The sequence below is a fragment of the Aythya ferina genome, assembly GCF_964211825.1.
Source record: "Aythya ferina genome assembly, chromosome: 4".
NCBI lineage: Eukaryota > Metazoa > Chordata > Aves > Anseriformes > Anatidae > Aythya > Aythya ferina.
This window is the reverse complement of record NC_140300.1, coordinates 24114620-24133974: the sequence shown is the minus strand read 5'-3', so window position 1 is coordinate 24133974 and position 19355 is coordinate 24114620. Positions and strand designations below refer to the sequence as shown.

The window sequence follows — 19355 nt, the reverse complement described above, 5'->3', positions numbered from 1 at the left end:
ACTACTTATTTTCATGTTCTCTGCTCATAAAAAGTTGATGACTGCCCCATTTCAGAGAGGAAAGGCAGTGATTATATGTAATTATGACTTGTTTCCTGTCTGACCTCCTTGTCTAATGTATGAGATACAAGTATGTTGGTCAGTAATGGAGTTAACCTGGATTTGTTCTTGTAGACGTATCCTCAGATGCTGGCCCAGCACATTTCATTCCTGGTGGTGTACTTACTCGAAAGCCTGTGGGCTTTAATAACACTTTTATTTATAAATCCTAACAACTGCAGTTTCATGCTCAGCAACATTTACAACATGAATATACATCACAGAAAGTTCTGGTCCAAAGAGGTTCATATAAAAGTGCGCATCAGTTCTCACAGCTTAGTATCTCTTTTCAAGTCAGACTGTTTGTGAGGTTATTCCAAGGCACAGGAGAGTCATAAAATTTTCTTCTTTCCTTTTCTTTAAATAGATGAATTTATCTTCTATGTACAGAAGGTGGAGAAAAGTAATTTAACAAGAGACAAATGTCGTAGCTCTTCTTCCTGTGCATGCAATTACCTTCTGTTTCCAAACGAAATGCTTGGTGTGTATAACTGGAGTGACTCGTAGTGCTTTTCTGCAAGTGTTTATTCTGTGTGGGCCTCTGTAGAATGCACGCAGCACTGAATCTTGTTGAAAGCGGGCTTGTGCCCCCTTTTAAAGTGACACACAGATGCGCTGGATGTTCTTTACCTTAAAACGTTTTCTTCTTTTTCTTTTGTGAAAAACAATGATGGTTAAGAGCAAGATAAGAGTAGAGAAAAGACAGCAGGCAAAGAATATTAATGGCTTCTTCTGAGAAATAAATAAACAGAAGCTACACTCCTTTTCTTTGTTGGAAGGATCACAGACTGAATAGTCAGCAGGAAAGCCATTATTACTTATCAGCTTATTGTAAAAATTTATTGAAGGTTTTCCTTTTGAGTCAGAAGTGAAGAATCCAAATCTGGGCTTGGATTTTTCTTCAGTCAGTTTAAATGCATAGTAACCTCTAATCTTGACTTTATCAATGTAGTATGCTGGAAGGGGAAAAAAAAAAAAAAAAAAGAGAGAAATGAATGATTATCAATGTAAAAAGCATAACCATAAGAAAAATATTTACTTACACTAAGTGCTTCTAATAATGCTCAGCTCCAACTATCTTTAGACTGTTCCAAAAAATAATTAAAAAATAATAATTAAAAAGAATTCGGGAATTTTCTGGACCTACTCTGTGAAAGGTGGATTTACAAAGATACTTAACCTGTATCTTTGAATTCCTGCATTTATTAATGGCACTTTGAAAGGTAAGTGCTTGCCAGCCTCCCTCCCACCCCGTGTTGTGTTGGGCAGAGGGACCATGCCTGAACCCACCTGCAGTGACCCACAGGGAGCAGCTGCTCATCTGGGTCCTGAGAGAAGCATTCACAAAGTTCCTGCCTTACTCCAGACTCAGCTGCCCAGCCCCTCAGTGTACATGGCTGTTACTCTGCTGCACGCAAGCACTGAGTGAAAATACTTTAATCAAATCAGAAGTAGCAGTCCTTGGTGAGTAGAGGTCTCTGCAATTCATATGTAAGCAGAGAGCATAACTGGGGATGTGAGCCAGACTCAACAAGAGCATTGTAAATTGGGGGGCCTTTCTATGAAGTACCTGAAGTATCATGCTATCTGAAAACCAAAATGGGAATACTATGTCGAGTGCCCTTTAAATGACCTTTTCCTTTGGGTAACAGCAGAATAACTTATTGTCCTCTTGTTTGTAATGTGAAGTAAGCACGAAAAGTAAATCAGCAAATACTCATTAGTCCTGTAGTGATTGGGAAAGAGCTAAGTGCTGGAGGGGGAATGCTCTGGTTATTGTTAGTGTCCAGAAGTAATCTGAAGCAATGTTTAGCCATGAGTAATTTGATTTTTTACATAGCGAGCTTCTAGGAAGCCAGAATAGACAGGCTGTGTTTGGGGACAGGCACCTCAGCAGAGCTTTTAGACACCCCATGTCCTGATCAGGTAAGTCTTCAGTGACTGCCAGTAGGAAGCAGTGCAGTGATGTACTGAAAGTCTTATTTTGGGTGTATAGTTCAGTTACTGCCTTTCAGGTAAATTTTTGCAGTTGCCTGGGTCCCAGCCTAACAGCTGAGCTCTGCTGTTTTTCTCATGATAAGCTGTGCAGAGCTCACTGCTCCTTTTTAATGTCTGGTTGGAGGAGAAGGGATGGGAGGAATGGGGCCTCCATGGCATTGCTACAATACAGTAAGCTATTGCTGAAGAACATTGCCTTGGACAAAGAAAGAGTCTTGGGTTTTATTCTCTACCTCCACAACTGTTTATTAATTATTCTTTAAAGTGAATAACTTTCTGTAGGTGCAGAGCAAAGAGCAAGTAGTGGAGCAGGAACTGGGACTCTCCCTTCAACAGGAGCTCCTTAAAATCTGATGACCTGCCACCTTTCCTGTGCGTCCCTCCAGGTCTCCTTGGGCCTGCTTCTGCTGCACTGTCCAATGACTCTATGTGAGCAAGCAAGCAAGGAGCCTCCTGCCTTTCTCTGTAAAGCAGAAATTAGAGTTGTCTCTTGGTATTTGTTGGTCTGAAATGCCATCTTCTATGAAGTTTTGAGACTAGCTACTCTGTTGATGCAGGCCCCTTACCTCATCCCAACCAGAGCTGCTTGCACTGCCTGGGGGAAGGCTTGGGTCTATGCCATGGAAACAGCTCTGAGGAGATTGAATCATATACTCACCTTTTAAAACCTCTTGTACATATTTTCCTAAGTAATAATTCCGAAGTTCGTCGTTGTCTAAGGACTGGTCGTCTATTCCATTGGCCGTGATGTAAATATCTATGTCGCCGTAGGTTCTTTTAATCCACTTCAGAACCTTGCGCACGCCCCAAGGCACCACTGCCAGGCGGGAGGGGGAGCTCAGGCAGGTGATGTCCTGCAGAAACTGGATGTCACGGTCAAACTCGTACTGGCTCCCGTTCTGGGGCTCGTGAATCACAAATCGCGTGGTGAAATGATTCAGGGCGTAGAAGTCAGCTGCGCCTTTAACGAGCTTCTTTTCCTCGCTCGTGAAAGATGGCAGAGAAGAGTGCGAGAGGCCCTTTCTGTTTTTAAGGAGAATGTATTCCCTCATCGTAGCCGGATAGTCCCCGGTCTTAAATATGGGGTCGGCAAACCAGCCGATTTCAAACTGAAGGAATCTGTTGGCAGCCTTGGCGTGGGATTCGAAGTAGGGGTTGGCAGGCTCGGCCCAGTCCGAGTGCAGGGACAGGGACACTTTGCCGTACTGGAGGGACCGGTACTGCTCATCGTATATCTTCCAGGCCATGGCGTGGGCTATTAATAAGTTGTGCGCTGCCCGGTACGTGTCGCTGCTGCTCCTGTTGTAGACATCGCTGAGTCGGTTAGGCTCATTTATTGTAATCCAAAGTTTCACCAGATCGCCCAGCTCCCGAAAACACAAAGCTGCGTAGTCTTGGAAAGCGTGGGCCGTAGAGTGGTTCAGCCACCCTCCCGTCTGCAGCAAAGGGGCCGGCAGGCCCAGGTAGGCGTGCGTTGGGTGGTACAGGGTGACCATGGACTGGACGTTGAGTTTTAGCACCTCGCTGATCACACACCTGTAATACCTCAGCACTTGCCTGTTGACCACCGACAGATCTCCCTTGGGTAAGATCAGTGACCAGTCGAGTGCAAATCTGTAGTGGGTGACTTTCATTTTTTCCAGGAGGTCGAGTTGCTTTTTAATACTGACAAAATCCGTACACTGTGCGGGCCGGGTTTTTAGCTTCACCCCTTCCACTTTGTGCAGGAGCCCGTCTCCCGTGACGTTCCACAGGTAGAGGTTTGAATCACAGAACTGGGGTGAGGAAGCCACAGATTCTGCCTGTAGAATCGAAAATAGTGTGTTAAAGTGGGGTCACACTGCCCCTGCCACCAGCCTACACTGCATACGTTTTCACACAGATAAATCTTTCTCATGGGGTCCACTCTGTGGTCATGCAAAGAGGGGTTCTCATGGTGCTGACAGGCCCACGAGGTGGTTAAGAAGAAGCAATAGAGGATGCAAAAGGTGGACGTGGACTGTTCAGGCACTGCTGCTGAGATCAGTCTTGTGAAACCATGGTGCAGCGGTCCCTGTTCTTACCGGTAGTCCTTCTGCCTGTGCAAATATCTGACACAATTTGTAGTGTTTAGTATGAGTTATATCCTTGCTATCTTCTACTAGTTAACAGCACTCTGTGTCACACAAGGTATTTTTTTACTATTCCAAATTTTAAACATTTTTGTAGGATTTATAATCATACAGTGAAGTTTAAAATACTTAGATTAAATCTGTTTTTTTTTCTTTTTTTTTTTTTTTTTTTTAAGGAAATGGACTTTTCTGTGCTGTGTGTTTACATGGAATGATTAACAAAATACATAGAAGCTTTTAAGCTTTTTTTTTTTTTTTTCTATAGTTGTCAGTAAATATGTGAGATTACAAAGTTTTGTTGGTATTTTTTGAAGCTGATATTTTTCATTAGACTACCTTTCTGTACACGATGACAAAGAGCATCTCAACACTGACAGTAGGTATTGGTCATACTATCTACCAAATTTGGAGCAGAACTAGGTACTCTGGGAAAAAAAAGTTTGGAAAAAAGATGGTATGATCTGTTTTTAGATGGGAGCAAAAACAATAAAGGCTACTTGTGCTGATGTGGGATATCTTCACCTGTGGCCTAGTCTTTTTAAAGAATGGCTTATTGCCCACTTGTGTAAGTGGCCATGCTCAACCCAGGAATCTGTTCCTGTCTTGTTCATAGCTTTAGATGAGATCTCTAGAGCAAAGGTAAACTCTCCTTGCACCAGGGTAGCCACCTTCTCCCTGTTCTGTGCCACCCTCTCCCTTGTGCTGCTGTGGGCAATCACATCAAAAATTCTGGAGCATTTTCTTGGCCTAAAATTCCCTGATCAGATCCGCAGCTGGGAGCAGGTGAACGGAGCAAAGGAGCAGGGTCTGCTGCTGCCAAGTACACATGCCCAGCACCCTGTGACTAGCTAACTCTAGGAACCTGTCAAATTGATAAAATTGAACCTATACAGTTATGACTAGGCTTAAAAGGTCTGCTTGTAGTGTGCACTGAGACTCCTGAATGAAAGGTGCCATAGCCAGTCTTTTATTCACAAAGTAAAACTGAATTGCCCTGCCAGCATTGATCTTTTCGGTATTTTCACGCTTACCTTAAGAACAGATTCAGTGATACCCCAGGAGAAGTCACAGGAAAACTGAGCTTGCAAACTTGGGGTAGACTCTCTTGGGAAGAAGCCATTTTCTCGTATGATTTGTTTATAATACCGTGCAGATGACTTGGGAATCCTTTCCTTTTTTTCACTTTTGAAATCTATATAAAATAATCCACGCCGGATGTTGTAAGCATGTTGCCATTCAAAGCCGTCAAGGAGCGACCAGGCTGTGTAGCCAAACACATCTATGTTGTCGTATTTAATAGCTGCATAAGAGAAATTAACATTCATGAGCCGTATATTTAGGACTCTAACATATATGAGGGATGATTTACAAGAAAGGTCTATTCGCTTGGAAAATCTTGAGGGTTTTCTCAGTGCTGAGGGTTATTGGCCCATTGTAAGTCATTGCAAAACTGTGATAGAAATTGTATAGCCTAGTCCTTACTCCGTAAAAATACAAAACCAAAACCAACCAACCAACCAAAAATCACTGGTTCTTTAAGAAATTAAATTAGTGTTGAATGCTTTTTTTTTTTTTTTTTTTTTTTTTTTTTTTTTTTTAAGCTGCATTTGGTGTTTTTTCCATAACAAATCCATGCCAATAAAATTAGATAATTCTGACTAAAAAGTAAGGCTAAAAATCACTTGGTTTAGATTGCTTCTTTGTACTTGTCATGAGGCTAAAGCTTTCTTTTATTGTCCACCTTTACTTAAAGTAACCCTGCAAATTCTAACATTCATGAATGTCTCTTCAGCTTCTAACTGAAAAATTAAATGTGTTAGTAAGGACATACAGTGACTTCAGAACAAACTGGATTGATCAACCCAGAGATGGAAGTGCTTGGTTTATTCACATGAAATGCATGTTTTTTCTTATTGTCTCTACACTTTGTAAAATATTATGCTTTTATGTCTAGCATGTGAGGAAGATAACAAAATTACTGCTTTCTCTGATGTGGGAACTGATCACTAGGAAGGACAGTAAAACTTCCAAACCAGCTTCTTGCTGGACACCAAGTAATAAGAACATTCATCACACACTTACACCACATGCTGGACACCAAGTAATAAGACACCAAGTAATAAGAACATTCATCACACACTTACACCACATGCCAACTGACAACCTGGAAGAAAAAAGTCCAAATTCCACAATCAGTCCTGTTAATGGCTAATTGCCACCTTTTAGCTAGCAACTAATGCAGGGTAACTCCTCACACTAACCCATAAGGGCTGGAATATCAAGGGCAAAGCAGTGAGCAAGCAGGGTTACTGTGGATGTTGACACAGACAAATGGACTGCCATATTCTACCTGTCCGGCAAGTAATAAAGATGAAGTATTCCAATGTAAAGCCTTTTTCTCACCCAACAGTATCTTGCCTTGTTTTCTCAGGACAGCATAAGCAACAGATCAGGATGGAGCATTGGCAAGAAGATGAGGGAATTTAATGAAGTAATGCATGTATTTTCATGAGAAGTGACTTCTAAATATTAGGGTAACCATGGGACAAGACACAAAAATCTCTGAGAATATCAAATGCAAAAGCTGGAGGTGGAGAGTGATGTAGCGGATAGAGAAATAGGCCAGAATGTCCTTGAAAGCAAAGATGAGTACTTCATGTCTGCAATTGGGAAGGTGGAATCACTGGAAGTAGGCACACAGGGACAGCCTAAGTGACATTTTTTAAAAATTATTTCTTGTAGAAGCACTCTGAATAGATGGGGGCTAAATTAAATTCTCTGAGCAAAAGACACTGCAGTAATTGTGATGATGCATGCCTAGATGAGAGTTTTTGGCTGTTTAAATGACTAGGGAAAAAACAACAACAACAAAAAACACACAACACCACACACTATTTTATGTATATTTTGTGGTAAAAATAATTAATATTTAGATGGATGATAGGTAGCGATCCTATGGGTCAGAGCAAGAGTATGTTTACACGGTTTGCAGTGGCAGTAAAAGGGGATGGCAGAATGCGGTGAAGAAATGAAGGAGGGCTACTTGCCTGGCTGAGCTTTACTAATACCTAACCATCTTCATAGTGACACCAGGGAGATAAAGACCAAGTTTTGCATTTAGACAAAAAAAAGAGATAGCACCGAACTGGTGTCTGTTGCCTATGCAGAGAATACAGTGTAGAAGGAGAAGACAACAGAAGTCTGGATCTTTACTGAAAGCTGGAGCTGGAAGGAGAAAAGTCCACCTAAAAACTAAAGGTATGGCCAAGGGTCTGGAACAAGGGGCTGAAGGTAGAAGAGGTCAGGGGTGAAGTAAGCTCCCTGTGTCACCAGAGGTAACTTCTATGGAAGCAGATCTTGAGGCATTTATGTGTCTACTATAGTCGGAGTCTTGGGGTCCTTCTGTAGAAGTGTTGGTTTCAATATTGACAGGTTTATGGCTGCCACTAAAAAGCTATAGTTTCAATTAGAATCACAGAATCTCCTGAGTTGGAAAGGACCCACAAGGATCACTGAGTCCAGCTCCTGGCTCCACACAGGACCACACAAAAAATAGCCAGGAGCCCATTACAATCTGGCCTATATAAATGACATTTTGAGGTTAAAAAGATCTCATTGGTTTTGCTGCAAGGAGTAACTTTTTGTTATACCTGACTTCTCTGTCAGTACAAATATGAGAATATATTGCAAATGGTATTCCTGATTAGGCAAAGTTTGCTTCACAAAAAATGTGTTAGTTAAGAGGTAACCCTGTATTTTGAAGCAGAGGTTGAAGTATCAACATACATATAAATGTAGATTACAGTTTTGTGGTTATTGGTTGAACATTGAACTAAATATTTCAAAAGTTTGGATCCACAGATGTTTTTTGCAGACAGGTCTGCTCTAGAAGATGGAAAAAGAGCATGCAGTGGATTTTCTTACACAAGTGTCCAGAAATCGACCTGCTACACATCTTCAAATCCAGGCCTGCACCTAGGATTCCCTGCTGTATCAATGCAGTATTTAAAATATTGTAAACTGAGTACTGGAACATAACCTCCTCAAAATCTAGTAAAGTCAGGCCATAATCATATATGTGTGAAGTTTACAGTTGTGTGAAGTTTACAGTTTGGACCAGCTTTACCTGGACAATCTTCATTAGAAGCTTAATTATGTTTTGTTTTGTTTTGTTTTTGGTGATACAGATTTTCCTGACTTCATGCTTTCTCACGTTTTCCCTTTTCTGATAAGAAAGATTTTTCATGGAGGATCTGAGCCAACCCATGACAACAACATGGCACGTGGTGTACGATGCAGAAGGCATCGCCCTGCTCTAAGGCTCAGCAGGTGTCACTCTCCCAGCACCACAGCTGAAAAATGGGATGGGGAAAAATAATACTGGTTTTGCAGAAGCTTCAGTTATTAACAGTGTATAATATAAACATATATAAGTGTATAAACAGTGCATAATAGTTTTGTATAATATTAAACCTTTCGCCTTCAGACAGCACACCCTGCACTCTGGCTTTATGAAGGGAAAATACTGAGATTAAAACTGTGTATTTAGAACACATTATCTCTGTTTGCCATTCCGTAATCCTGAGGAATGATTGCTGTTTTCCTGCTGATTTACTCTGTGCGTTTGGCACCGGAGTAGAACCTCAGCATGGCGATGACAGCCTGTTGTCACTGGCTCATTTTCCTGCTGTCAAGGTATGTACCCACATGAAGATTTTACAGTTGGGCTGCCATCAGTGAAAAGTGATATGCAATGTATTTGTTTACATTCATTTCTGACTCAGTTTTGTACCCAGATGTTGGACTTTAGCTTCCTGGGACAGAGACTACATTTTTTTTTCTGTTTGTACAACACCTAGCACCAGTGGATCCTGATCCATGACTTGTACTCGTGCGGTAGAAAAAAATTAATAATTAACTTAGTCACCATTATGTCTTCTAAAAAAAGATTAAATCATTAAAAAGCTTAGAAATGATATTTTAAAACTCTCCAAAAATCCAACAACTAACTTGCGCACAAACCTTGTAAAACCTTATTTATGAAGTTTTTCATCATGTAGATGGCTGTGGTGTCATCGGTTTTCACATGGCTGTCAGTGAACCAGCCGTTCTCCGCAATCAAGATCCGAGGATTGTCGTATTCCAGTTTAATCCAGTTCAGTACTTCCCTCAAATTGAGTGACAAGTTTTGTCCCATTTTTGGTAGAGTGTTTGGAGGTTTGAAGTTATTAGGACCAAAGGAAAATGCAAAGAAGTCAGCCGTTCCTTTTATGTACTTTTTTTCATCCTCAGTAAAGCGTGGCAAAAAGGATAATTCATTTTTCAGTTCTTCTGGATAATCACCATCCCCATGGATGGGTTTAGCAAACCATCCAAGTACTCTCTCCACAGACTGCTGGCATTTAGAGATGTCCAAAGCATCTTCCGATCTGTTGGGTTCGATCCAGTGGGATCCCAAGACTATGGATATCAGCCCCTTCTGATATGGTTCAAAGTGTTTTTTGTAGTTATGCCAAACTTTTGCATGAGCCTGGTAAGAGAAAAATAACATTAAATTGTTACTCTTTAATAAATCCCTGACTGTGCAGGCAGCTAGATCTGATTTGCTGCAAATTCTATGGCAATATTGATGATTGGTTAAGGTACAATAACCACACTGCACAGCTGCAATGGGCAATAGATGTTATAATGCAATGTCCTCCTGTGTGCTGTTCCTGTGATACATCATGTTTGTGGCTTTTTGCCTTTTAACATGGGTCTGAAGGTTGCAAGATGTCCCAGCAGGTATGTGGAACAGCTCTTCCAGACACTTTGGGGCTAAACTGCTGTTGACAGTGGGATTTGATCTGAGAGAGCAGAGTCCCAGCTAGTTCTTTCTCTGTAAAACAATGATTGCTGACACGGTTAAAATTTTAAACTGTTTTTCCAATTTTTACATAAATGATAAACCTCAAATTATGTTTCCTTGGTCAACATTGGCTCTGTGCTATTGAGTGGTCTGTACTATGGGAGCAATCTGCATTTACTCTGATGAAACCATGTCCACCCCATACTGTTGTTCTTGCCATTTACTTCCATTTCTTTAAATTTGGACTAATCATTTGCAAAATTTGAAACAAAAAGTCAAGTTTTACAAATCTGTGTGAGAATTTTGATCCAGGCTTTTAGTTAATTTCTCCTTTGAAGATGTGATAATTTTCCTGACAGTATGTGAAGTAGAGCAAAATACTCATTTTAAGTATTAATTCTGAGAGTAGTACCCCTGCGGTTTGAAAAGAAAATCTGTCAGCTGCATCTTCTAAATTTTATTGATTACAACGTGTTTCAGTATTCACGATAGGCCAAATACAGACTTCTCTAAGACAGACAGAAGTTTTGCTAAGAGTGCTAGTGTCAATGAAAGCATGCCTTGTATCACATCTTAATTCAATTTTTCTGATCATCATCATGTTCTATAAGGCTTAACATTGTCACACACCAGAATTACCTTCAAATGTCACATTGTTAATTGCTTAAATTAGAGATCACAGCAGTCGAGATTTCCATGGCCTATGTATTAAAAGGAATACATGGGAGATTTAGGAACCACTAGCATTGTCCTGAGTCCTGTAGGGAAACAGGATTGTTAGGGTGTCAGAGAAGGATGGCTCTGAATCAGGGTGAAGGAGGAGGACGTGACAGAGGAGAGGAGCTGACCTCTCTCCAGCTGATGAGTTGTTAAATAACTCAAGGTTTACATTGCTCCTGAAGTGTGGCTCCATATGCTAAGCTGGAAAGAAAATAACTGTTTGCACCCAGAAAAAAACATCGAGAAGCATTGTGAAACACTTAGAGTGCTGAGTTAGAGTGTCATCATTACCAAACCAAACAGCCTTGCTTATATTTGACAATAATTTCAGTTAATTTATCTAGAAATGCACAGCCTTGACAGCTTAAAAAAGCCCCAAACCAACAAATGGACTGGTGTCAGGTAGATATTTAGCTAAACTCAGGACTACTGCAGAATTACTGTTTGTGAAATTTTGTGTATCAGTTGTTTATGGTTTCTAAGGTCATGCTCGTAACATTCGTTCAAGGTCTGTCTTTGAAAGTACTGATAAAGCAACATTAACCTTTGAGATTCAGGCTAAAGAGAAGTCAGCAAAGTTGTACTCAGGAGGCAAACTCCAAGATACAGTTTTGATATTATAAAAGGGATTTCTTACTGGTCTCGTCAGAAAATGTATGTGGCCACTGCCATCACCTTCCTGTCCTCTCCTGAAGGTCCTTCCAGCCCCAGATGGCTGTTGAGGCCAGGCTTGTTTTGGTGTTAATCTGCACAGTCATCTGTCCCAAGTGATTTCTCACATGGTTAATATACATTTTTTTCCCAGACACAGCCTACTACCACCACTGTTTAACGAAAGGTGTATATTTGCACTGGCTTAACAAGAAAATTCCTGCTGAAATCAACTGTGCTATTCACAGGGCCAAGCAGCGTGACAGTGGCATCAGGTAAATCTTAGCAATTCCATGTTTCTAAATGAAGTGGAGAAAGAAGTCTTTGCCAAAAAGCAACTCATTAGCATGCATGACCGACAAAACAACCAGGGAGAACTCATTATATTCATACACAATTTCAGGAGGTTGATTAGAAGAAATTAAAGTTACTACTAAAACATTGCCTACCCCTGTGAAAACAGCCACAGGTACAATTGTACAGGAGCAGACGTCTAGTACAAATACAAATCCGTACATTTAGGGTAAGTCAAGGTAGGATTTTCACAGCACAAATTCATATGTGTCATCTCCTAGTTCCAAGGGTTACATCTATTCAAAAATAATTGTGGCTGGTCTATATTAAGGTTTTTACAGATGTAGCAGAGGCAATAGCATCTGCTTGTCAATATTTCTGGTTTTAGTTAATTGTCTGTAAGGCAGCTTAGCACTCTCAGATGAAGGGTGTTCTCTAAACACACTATTATTGATGGAACCAACTGATTGTTAGCATTTGTTCTGTAAGACAAAGCATGAAATAAACATCATTTTAAAAGCTCTATCTTGTATATATATATATATATATATTATAGCCATTATAGTGGCTATTTTGAGAAAATCTTGACTAATCTTTTTTTTTTTTTTTTTTTTTTTTTTTTTTTACTTTTTTTCTTTTCTTTCCCCCCCCTTTCAGTTACAGTTTAATCCCTAATCTTTCACTTTCCTTGTTAGATCAAGGACAAATGTCAAGGCTAAGTACACAGTGAAAGCAGGATCGATATTGTGTATTTATTCTAGATACGTATGACATTAATTTCAGCATATTGTCCTGGTATTAGGATAGCAATTATTCCATAGACTTCAAAGTCACAGCGAGTGCTATGTCAGTTAGCATTAACCCTGTAAAAAGGCTAAATAGAATCAGTTGATTTAATAAAATAAAGACAACTGTGTTGTTCTCCCCCCCTCTTGAAATATTCTCATAGTGCTTCAAACTCTGCTCCTGTAAATTATGTTGTATGTAGACAAAAAGCCTATTCTTGAAAGACTGACACTTTCAAGTTCATAAAGTTTATTAAAGTAAAGCAGTTTTCCCTGAATGCCTCAGCAATGAGCACACAAAACAAAGCCAGGTGTATACGGAGTTATTTCAGAGTGCTAGAGAACAAGAGCATTTAGAATTAGAATTAAAAAGTCCTAATAAAATGATTCTCACTTTGCATTGTTTGTTTTTTCAAACCACGAGGAGCTAGAATAGAAAATTTGATGATGATGGTGTAAAAATCAATTCAGAAGAAGAGCAGGTGTGTGGGGCTTATTTGGAGAGTTTATTTCAGTTCAAGGCACTTTTGGTCTGTGGTAAAGATGACATGTGGTCAGTAGAGCTAAAACTTTTTTTTTTTTTTGTCAAACTGACTGAAGCTGAGTCTTTGTGAAGAAAAAAAAAGGTTCTTGACATGCGGGTGACTAAGCTTCTGAAAGAGTGGTCTGAAGGACTGAGGTTTTAATATCAAATTTGTTGTATGCTATCCGTCTTGCATTTGGCCTGCATCTTTCCTGATGATTTCCAAGAAGCGTAAGGAAGCTAGGCCGAAAATAACTAATTGTATAAAAAACTGTGAATCAGTTCTGATTCAAAACTTGCAAAATACTGTCATCACTTATGATGGCCACTGTTTGAAAAATCTTCTGACAACGACATTTACAAGCATAGACAATTCTGCTCTCCATCCTAGAGCTATGCTTGATGGAGACCAATTTCCCAGTAAGAAATACGGGCACTGGTCTAGCTCCATCTTTCTCGATCCTGAGGAGAGGAGGCCCCTTTGCAGAAAGGGAAGAAAACATCTGGGTAGACTAAGAGAGAAAAATGATTCCCCATTCATTCAGTAGAAATTTGTTTTTAAAGAGAATGAATTATGCTGCTTCTTTGGGAAAAACTCATCCAAACATCCCAAAGATGATGGTGTCCATGGCATAGAGACTGCTACCAAAGAGCAGGGAGTAACACAGCTGGGCTCAGAGATGAACCTGGTCTGTAACAGATTTATATGGAGACATCATATTTGAAAGGGAATGTGTTGCCTTTTCCCAGTGTATATCATGAAACCAAGCCCATAGGAAAAAAAAATAAATAATGCAGGGAGATTTCTGTATTCTGATAGTTTTCTCCTGGGGTTTTCTGCAAGATGGAAGGGAATGAGGGGTGTGAATGGTCTTTAACAGAAAACAAACAAACAAACAAAAAATCAAGCCCGTATCTGCCTGTTACTTAGCAAAGGCATAAGTGCCTGGAGGGCACCAAAACAGAGGACGAAAAGGCAGCCTGGTCTGTAGTTTGTGATATTTACAAACCTCAGTCTAAGTAATATATAGAAAGAACATAACTAGATCCAGAGCTAATAGTGATGATAGATCAGGAAAATATCTGATTTAGCTCCAGTCACAATGATTCACCTGCTTTATACTTTCCTGCTTCTTGTCCAATTTAGTTACTATTAAATCAAAGAAATCCATGTAATTTTTCTGTGTGCAATTTTTTTCTTCCCTATCTCAGTATGACAGCTGCTTCAGAAGTAAGCTCACAGTTTCTGTGTCTTCTTTGATGCGTCTTTCAAGTGTCACATGGCAAGTTACATTTTATTAATTGCTTTGCAATGTTGCTTTGGTAAAGTGCAGTCTGCTTTAATGAATAAGGGAGATACAGATTGACTGTCACTCTCCATATGGTATAAGATTTCATGTGTTCCAGATATTAGTGATAATGATCATCCAACTGAATAGAGTTCTACCTATGTGAACACCTTAGCAATTCATAAGCTTCAAACTTCAGATTTCCTATTCATTTCCAGGTAAGTAGTACCAGGTCCTTTAAAATGATTAGCAACCATTATGACCCTCTGTGTATATCATACACAGTAACATGCAAGGTGTATTTTAAATTGAAATGTTGAGCTCTTCAATATATTGTTTTCCCTGTGTGGAGTTCCTAAGCACTCTGCTTAGCAGCCTTTGCCTCTATGTTCAGTAGCCCTCTTTATTTATGTAAATGGCAAGACTGTCTCTTTAGTAGATGCCTCTGGGGTATTGCCTTAGAGGGATGCAAGCTGGAAAGAAGGAAGGCATACATGTTAGCTGATACATAATACTTTGTGCTAACAACAGTACGTGTGTCTTGAGTTTGATGAAGACACGTAAGCCCTCCTTTTGTTGAAAATCCTTAATAAGATAATTATCTACCTAATGACTGACCAGAATTCATTCATGAAAGCAGACTGTTATTTTATTGGTTTAAAATTGTATGGACTTTTTCCTTTTGCCACCCAATTATTTGAGTTTTGAGCTGTTGGGTTTCTTTAATCTACTAAAATTTTCAGTTAAGAATTAAGAGAAATTTTCTTCAGCCCTCTTCTAGAGACACAAAAATCTCCAGTGACTTTCAAACTGTTCTTACAACAAAATAATCCAAAGTCCAGGAAGGCTGCAGTTTATGTTTTGTTATATATATATATATATATATTTTTTTTTTTTTTTGTGATTCCCTGACACCTAGCTTCAGTTTATAATTGATATACCATATAAAGGCACTCCCTTATGCAACTGGTAGTTAGTTCTCACAACACTGCAACAGTGCACTGGCAAATTAAACTAAAAGTAGGACTCATCTATGGTTTATCTAAAGGTACTCTGTATATTTCTATAAAAAGGCTTTAGAATAATTATTCAGCAGTTCGCTAAGTAACAGAGTGATGACCAGAGTAATTTCTCTTGAGCATTACTGATTTGGTTTTCCTGCTCAGCATATTTAATAGGTAGACCTGGTAATGTACCTAGGGTGGGATAAGAATATTGTCTTTCAACAGGCTGTCCAAAAAGGAAGCCTTCATATGGGCAAGAACTTGGTTCTTCCTAAAGCCACTGACATAAATGGGAATTCTTACAACAGAATTGACTCATGTCAACAGGTTCCTCAAAAGCTTCAATTCCAGCTCCAACTCCAAAACATCATGCTCCAGTTCCTCAAATGCATTATGACAAAGTTAAGATACTTTGTAATGAAGACCTAAAATTTCATTAAATTTCATAATTTCATTTATGAAATTTCATTAAAATTTCATAAAATAAAATCAGGAATTTTACAGTGTCACAGGAGAAAATTGCTAATACATTAGGCAATATTCATGGTTCTGTGAGAAAGATACCATATGAAAATAACTTCTGCCCAGTAACAACAACAGTAACTGTTAATGGATTGTGTGTTGCTGAAAAGTCTCATTAAAGCTTTCATTTAAGTAATTTGTTTTATGCTTGGTTGCACAGATTTTAAAGCTAGAGTGAACTACTAGATCAAGACTGAGTTAAATAATAATTATACTAGGAAATTAATTTAGTAATTTGTATATCAGAACCCAGCTGTGCTTGACTTCCTGGCACATCTAATTGATTCTCCAGCAGAGGTATTGCTCTCTGTGCTGTGTGCTGCTTACATGGATTTTAGAGTGGGAAAATTTAGAAATTGCCTAGTGGATAACCCAATTTTGATTGTGCCACTCAGGAACTCAGGCAGGCAATACCATAAACTCGTGTTGTGTCTTTTACATGTATTGTATAGCACTTGAGAATGAAAAGAATGATTGGACATCAGTTCTCTCTGAGATGCTTCACAAATCTCTATAGTTAGATTATTTTTGTGCTATGTCTGAAATCAGTAACTGGATACTCAATGTCTTTTCTTTGTATAAAACTTTGTATAAAACTCAGAGTGAGTTTTCTGAAAAAGGATGTTCTCCCAGTTGAGGCCTGGAAACTAATACATGAAATAGAAGTTGCAGAATGTTTTAACTGCTCTGGTAGTTTATATTTCCCAACACAAATACTTCTTTCTGTATGACAAATATATTCAGATGTATTTCTTAATTGTATTTATAGTGCAGGGTATGTAGTACAAAAAGTCTCTTTGTGACAGCTAGGAATTATTTGAGCAGTGGGAATTATACTAGCTTCTCTATCAAACAGACAGGACCATGACTTGCTCTTTATAGTGCTTTGAGCACTACAGATAAAAAAAGCTATATTTATATTGTTAATTATATTAAACTGCTGTTACTGGAAATTGTTTTAAAGAATAGCATGAGAAAATAAGAATATATATTCTTATGCACACAGACAAGCTACTCTGTAGAATGAAATTCATAATATATCAGAGATGCCGTAAACTCTGTAAAGCACCAGCATAAATGTCTCCACATTTTTCCTTAAAGATATGACCCACTTCAGACTTCTCTTTTTGTCCTTTCCAAAGAAAGAATACCATGAACTTAGGACCCAGTACTGCAGCTGCTGAAGCAATTGATCATGGGATCAAGCCTTTCAGATGTGTAATTCTGTAGAAGATAGACAATACATAAAATAGCACCAGCATAAAAATTAAAATGCTGAAAGTGCTACAGAAATAATGCAGTTCTGAAACTCTTAAATACTGAAAGGGACATTTGTTTACTTCTCAAGCCAAGAATTGACGACCTTGCTAATTCAGTGATAAACATTTTTCAGTATGATCCTACTAAGCCAGAACTAATCATATTTATATATACACATCTTCTACTGCTAGTAAAACTGATCCAATATGCAAATAGAACTAAATCTCTGTATAAACTAATAGAATAGTCATTTTAGTGTAGCTGAATGAAAAGAAAAAAGAAGGAAAACCATGGTCTTTAATACACAGATGTTGTAGGCAAAAAGAAATTTAAATGGAGTAATAAACAAGCACCTTAAAACAAGTAATTACTGAGTCAGCTGTTGTGACTACAACAATGAAATCAATTCGAGGTTTTGAAAAAAAAACAAACAACTGCCTTAGCTAAGGGTTATTTCTTGATGTTTTCACACTCTTTGATTATTTTTTTAACATTGATTACGTGATTGATTCCTCCCATTATTTCCCATGACAGTGCAAGTTCAGTTTGTAAAACCTTACTATACTGTACCTTGATCAGATTGTGTCCCACAGCGTAGACGGTGGTTATTTTCCCTTTCTCTCCGGGAGCATGAATACCTGTGCCATACCCATGCCAAGCAACTAAGTAAGGATTATGGACGGTAATCCAATACTTAACACGATCCCCAAAAGTCTGGAAGCAAAAGGTGGCGTAGTCGTTGAATATATCAATTACTGATTCATTTTTCCATCCCCCATATTGTTCTTGCAGTGTCAAGGGCAGGTCCCAGTGATAGAGGGTAACCACGGGGTCAATATTTCTGTGGACTAGAGAGTCAATAAGGGTGTTATAGTACTGGAGTCCTTTTTCATTGGGAACTGTTACCACCCCAGTGGGAAAAAGCCTCGACCACGAAATCGAAAACTGGTAAAAGGTAACTCCCAAAAAATCCAGAGCTGACAGATCTTTGTCCAGCAAGGTGTAACTGTCACTGGAGACGTCCGTGCTGTCAGCATCTCTGAACTCCGTGTGGACGAAGCGGTCCCAGATGGAGGATCCTTTCCCATCCTTCCTCCAGCTGCCTTCCACCTGGAACGCCCCTGTCCCTACGCCCCAGAGAAACTCTTTGGGGAAGGTGTCATACAAAAACATCTGTGTTTCACTCACGGGACTGGAGTTAGGGTCCTTTTTCCACACAGATCTTCCCTCTCCGGCAAGCCCAGCGACTATCCTTGTGAAAACTAATGTCCAAAAAGCAACAAATCTCTTCAGCCGTCGGCCACACATTATGCTGTTTTATAACGCCAGTGTTAAAAGTCAGATTTCCTTTACTGCCGCTGAAAAAAATCCATTCATTCCCTGGAGTCCCTGCTGTGCAGACTGTCTTCATTTGCCACTAACTGCTGGAGTGTCTTATCAAAGCTTCACTAAAAGCTTGTGATCGTAAAAGCCCTGTCAATGATTAGCCTGAACTGTGAGACCTGGAGTGGGTCAGAGAACAGCGTAATTTTTAGGGAGGTGGCCTCTGTATGATCACCGAGACACCTAGGCTGCGTTCTTTCTGCAGGAAAACATGTTACCTGAGCAATACGGAAAGCTCGGTCACTCAATGGGAGCATATAGGTGACAGAGGGTGCTCAGAAGCTATCCCATTCTTTGTTCCTCGTGCAGCTGTTTCAGGGAGAAGAAATAGAATTCAGACTACAGTCTCCATTTAAAAGGCAATTTATCAATTTTTAATGAATCACATGTTAAATAAAAAGAGTATGCCAGAAAGGTTTGGGGTCTTTTCCCAGAGTTTAATTTTACCTATGTGAAATTTAACATACAACATTAAGATACAGCTTATTACTGGAACCAAGACAGACTCAATAACAAAATCATCTCTGGACCATATTAATTTCTCTTTGAAGTTTTTTATTTGGGTACAAATCTCCACATATTTACCAATATCTTGTGAATATTTTCTCACATCATTTGCTCAGAGAAAAGACCGAGCCTGTTCCTTTTCTGGGGAGACCCCTGAGTGCTATTAGATTTTGTCTCTCCCCACAGCCTGGTGACTTGACTGAGTTTACAACACTTACACATATGCACATCCCACTGATTATGTATAAACACAAAGCAGGTCAATATTTCTTCCAAATACATGCAACCTTATAAAAGTCCTCTGTGCAGCTCTATGCACAGCAACAGTACAAAATTAACAAGGTCTGTTCTAGTCCTTAAG

The 19355-nt window shown here is 39.3% G+C and overlaps 1 protein-coding gene and 1 long non-coding RNA gene across 2 annotated transcripts; one reads left to right on the top strand and one right to left on the bottom strand.

The window, feature by feature from the left end:
• Positions 1–237: 237 nt before the first annotated feature.
• KLB (klotho beta) lies at positions 238–18622 on the bottom strand. Its single transcript, XM_084518397.1, is given in 6 exon segments — positions 238–1055; positions 2756–3899; positions 5240–5508; positions 9231–9738; positions 17675–18418; positions 18420–18622. Coding segments are annotated over 6 exon segments (3123 nt in total). The 5' UTR covers positions 18516–18622; the 3' UTR covers positions 238–693.
• On the top strand, positions 1445–8761 carry LOC311436339. The gene is made up of 3 exons (XR_014692768.1): positions 1445–1563; positions 7376–7466; positions 8083–8761. It is a non-coding gene; the product is annotated as an uncharacterized lncRNA (long non-coding RNA).
• Positions 18623–19355: the final 733 nt, after the last annotated feature.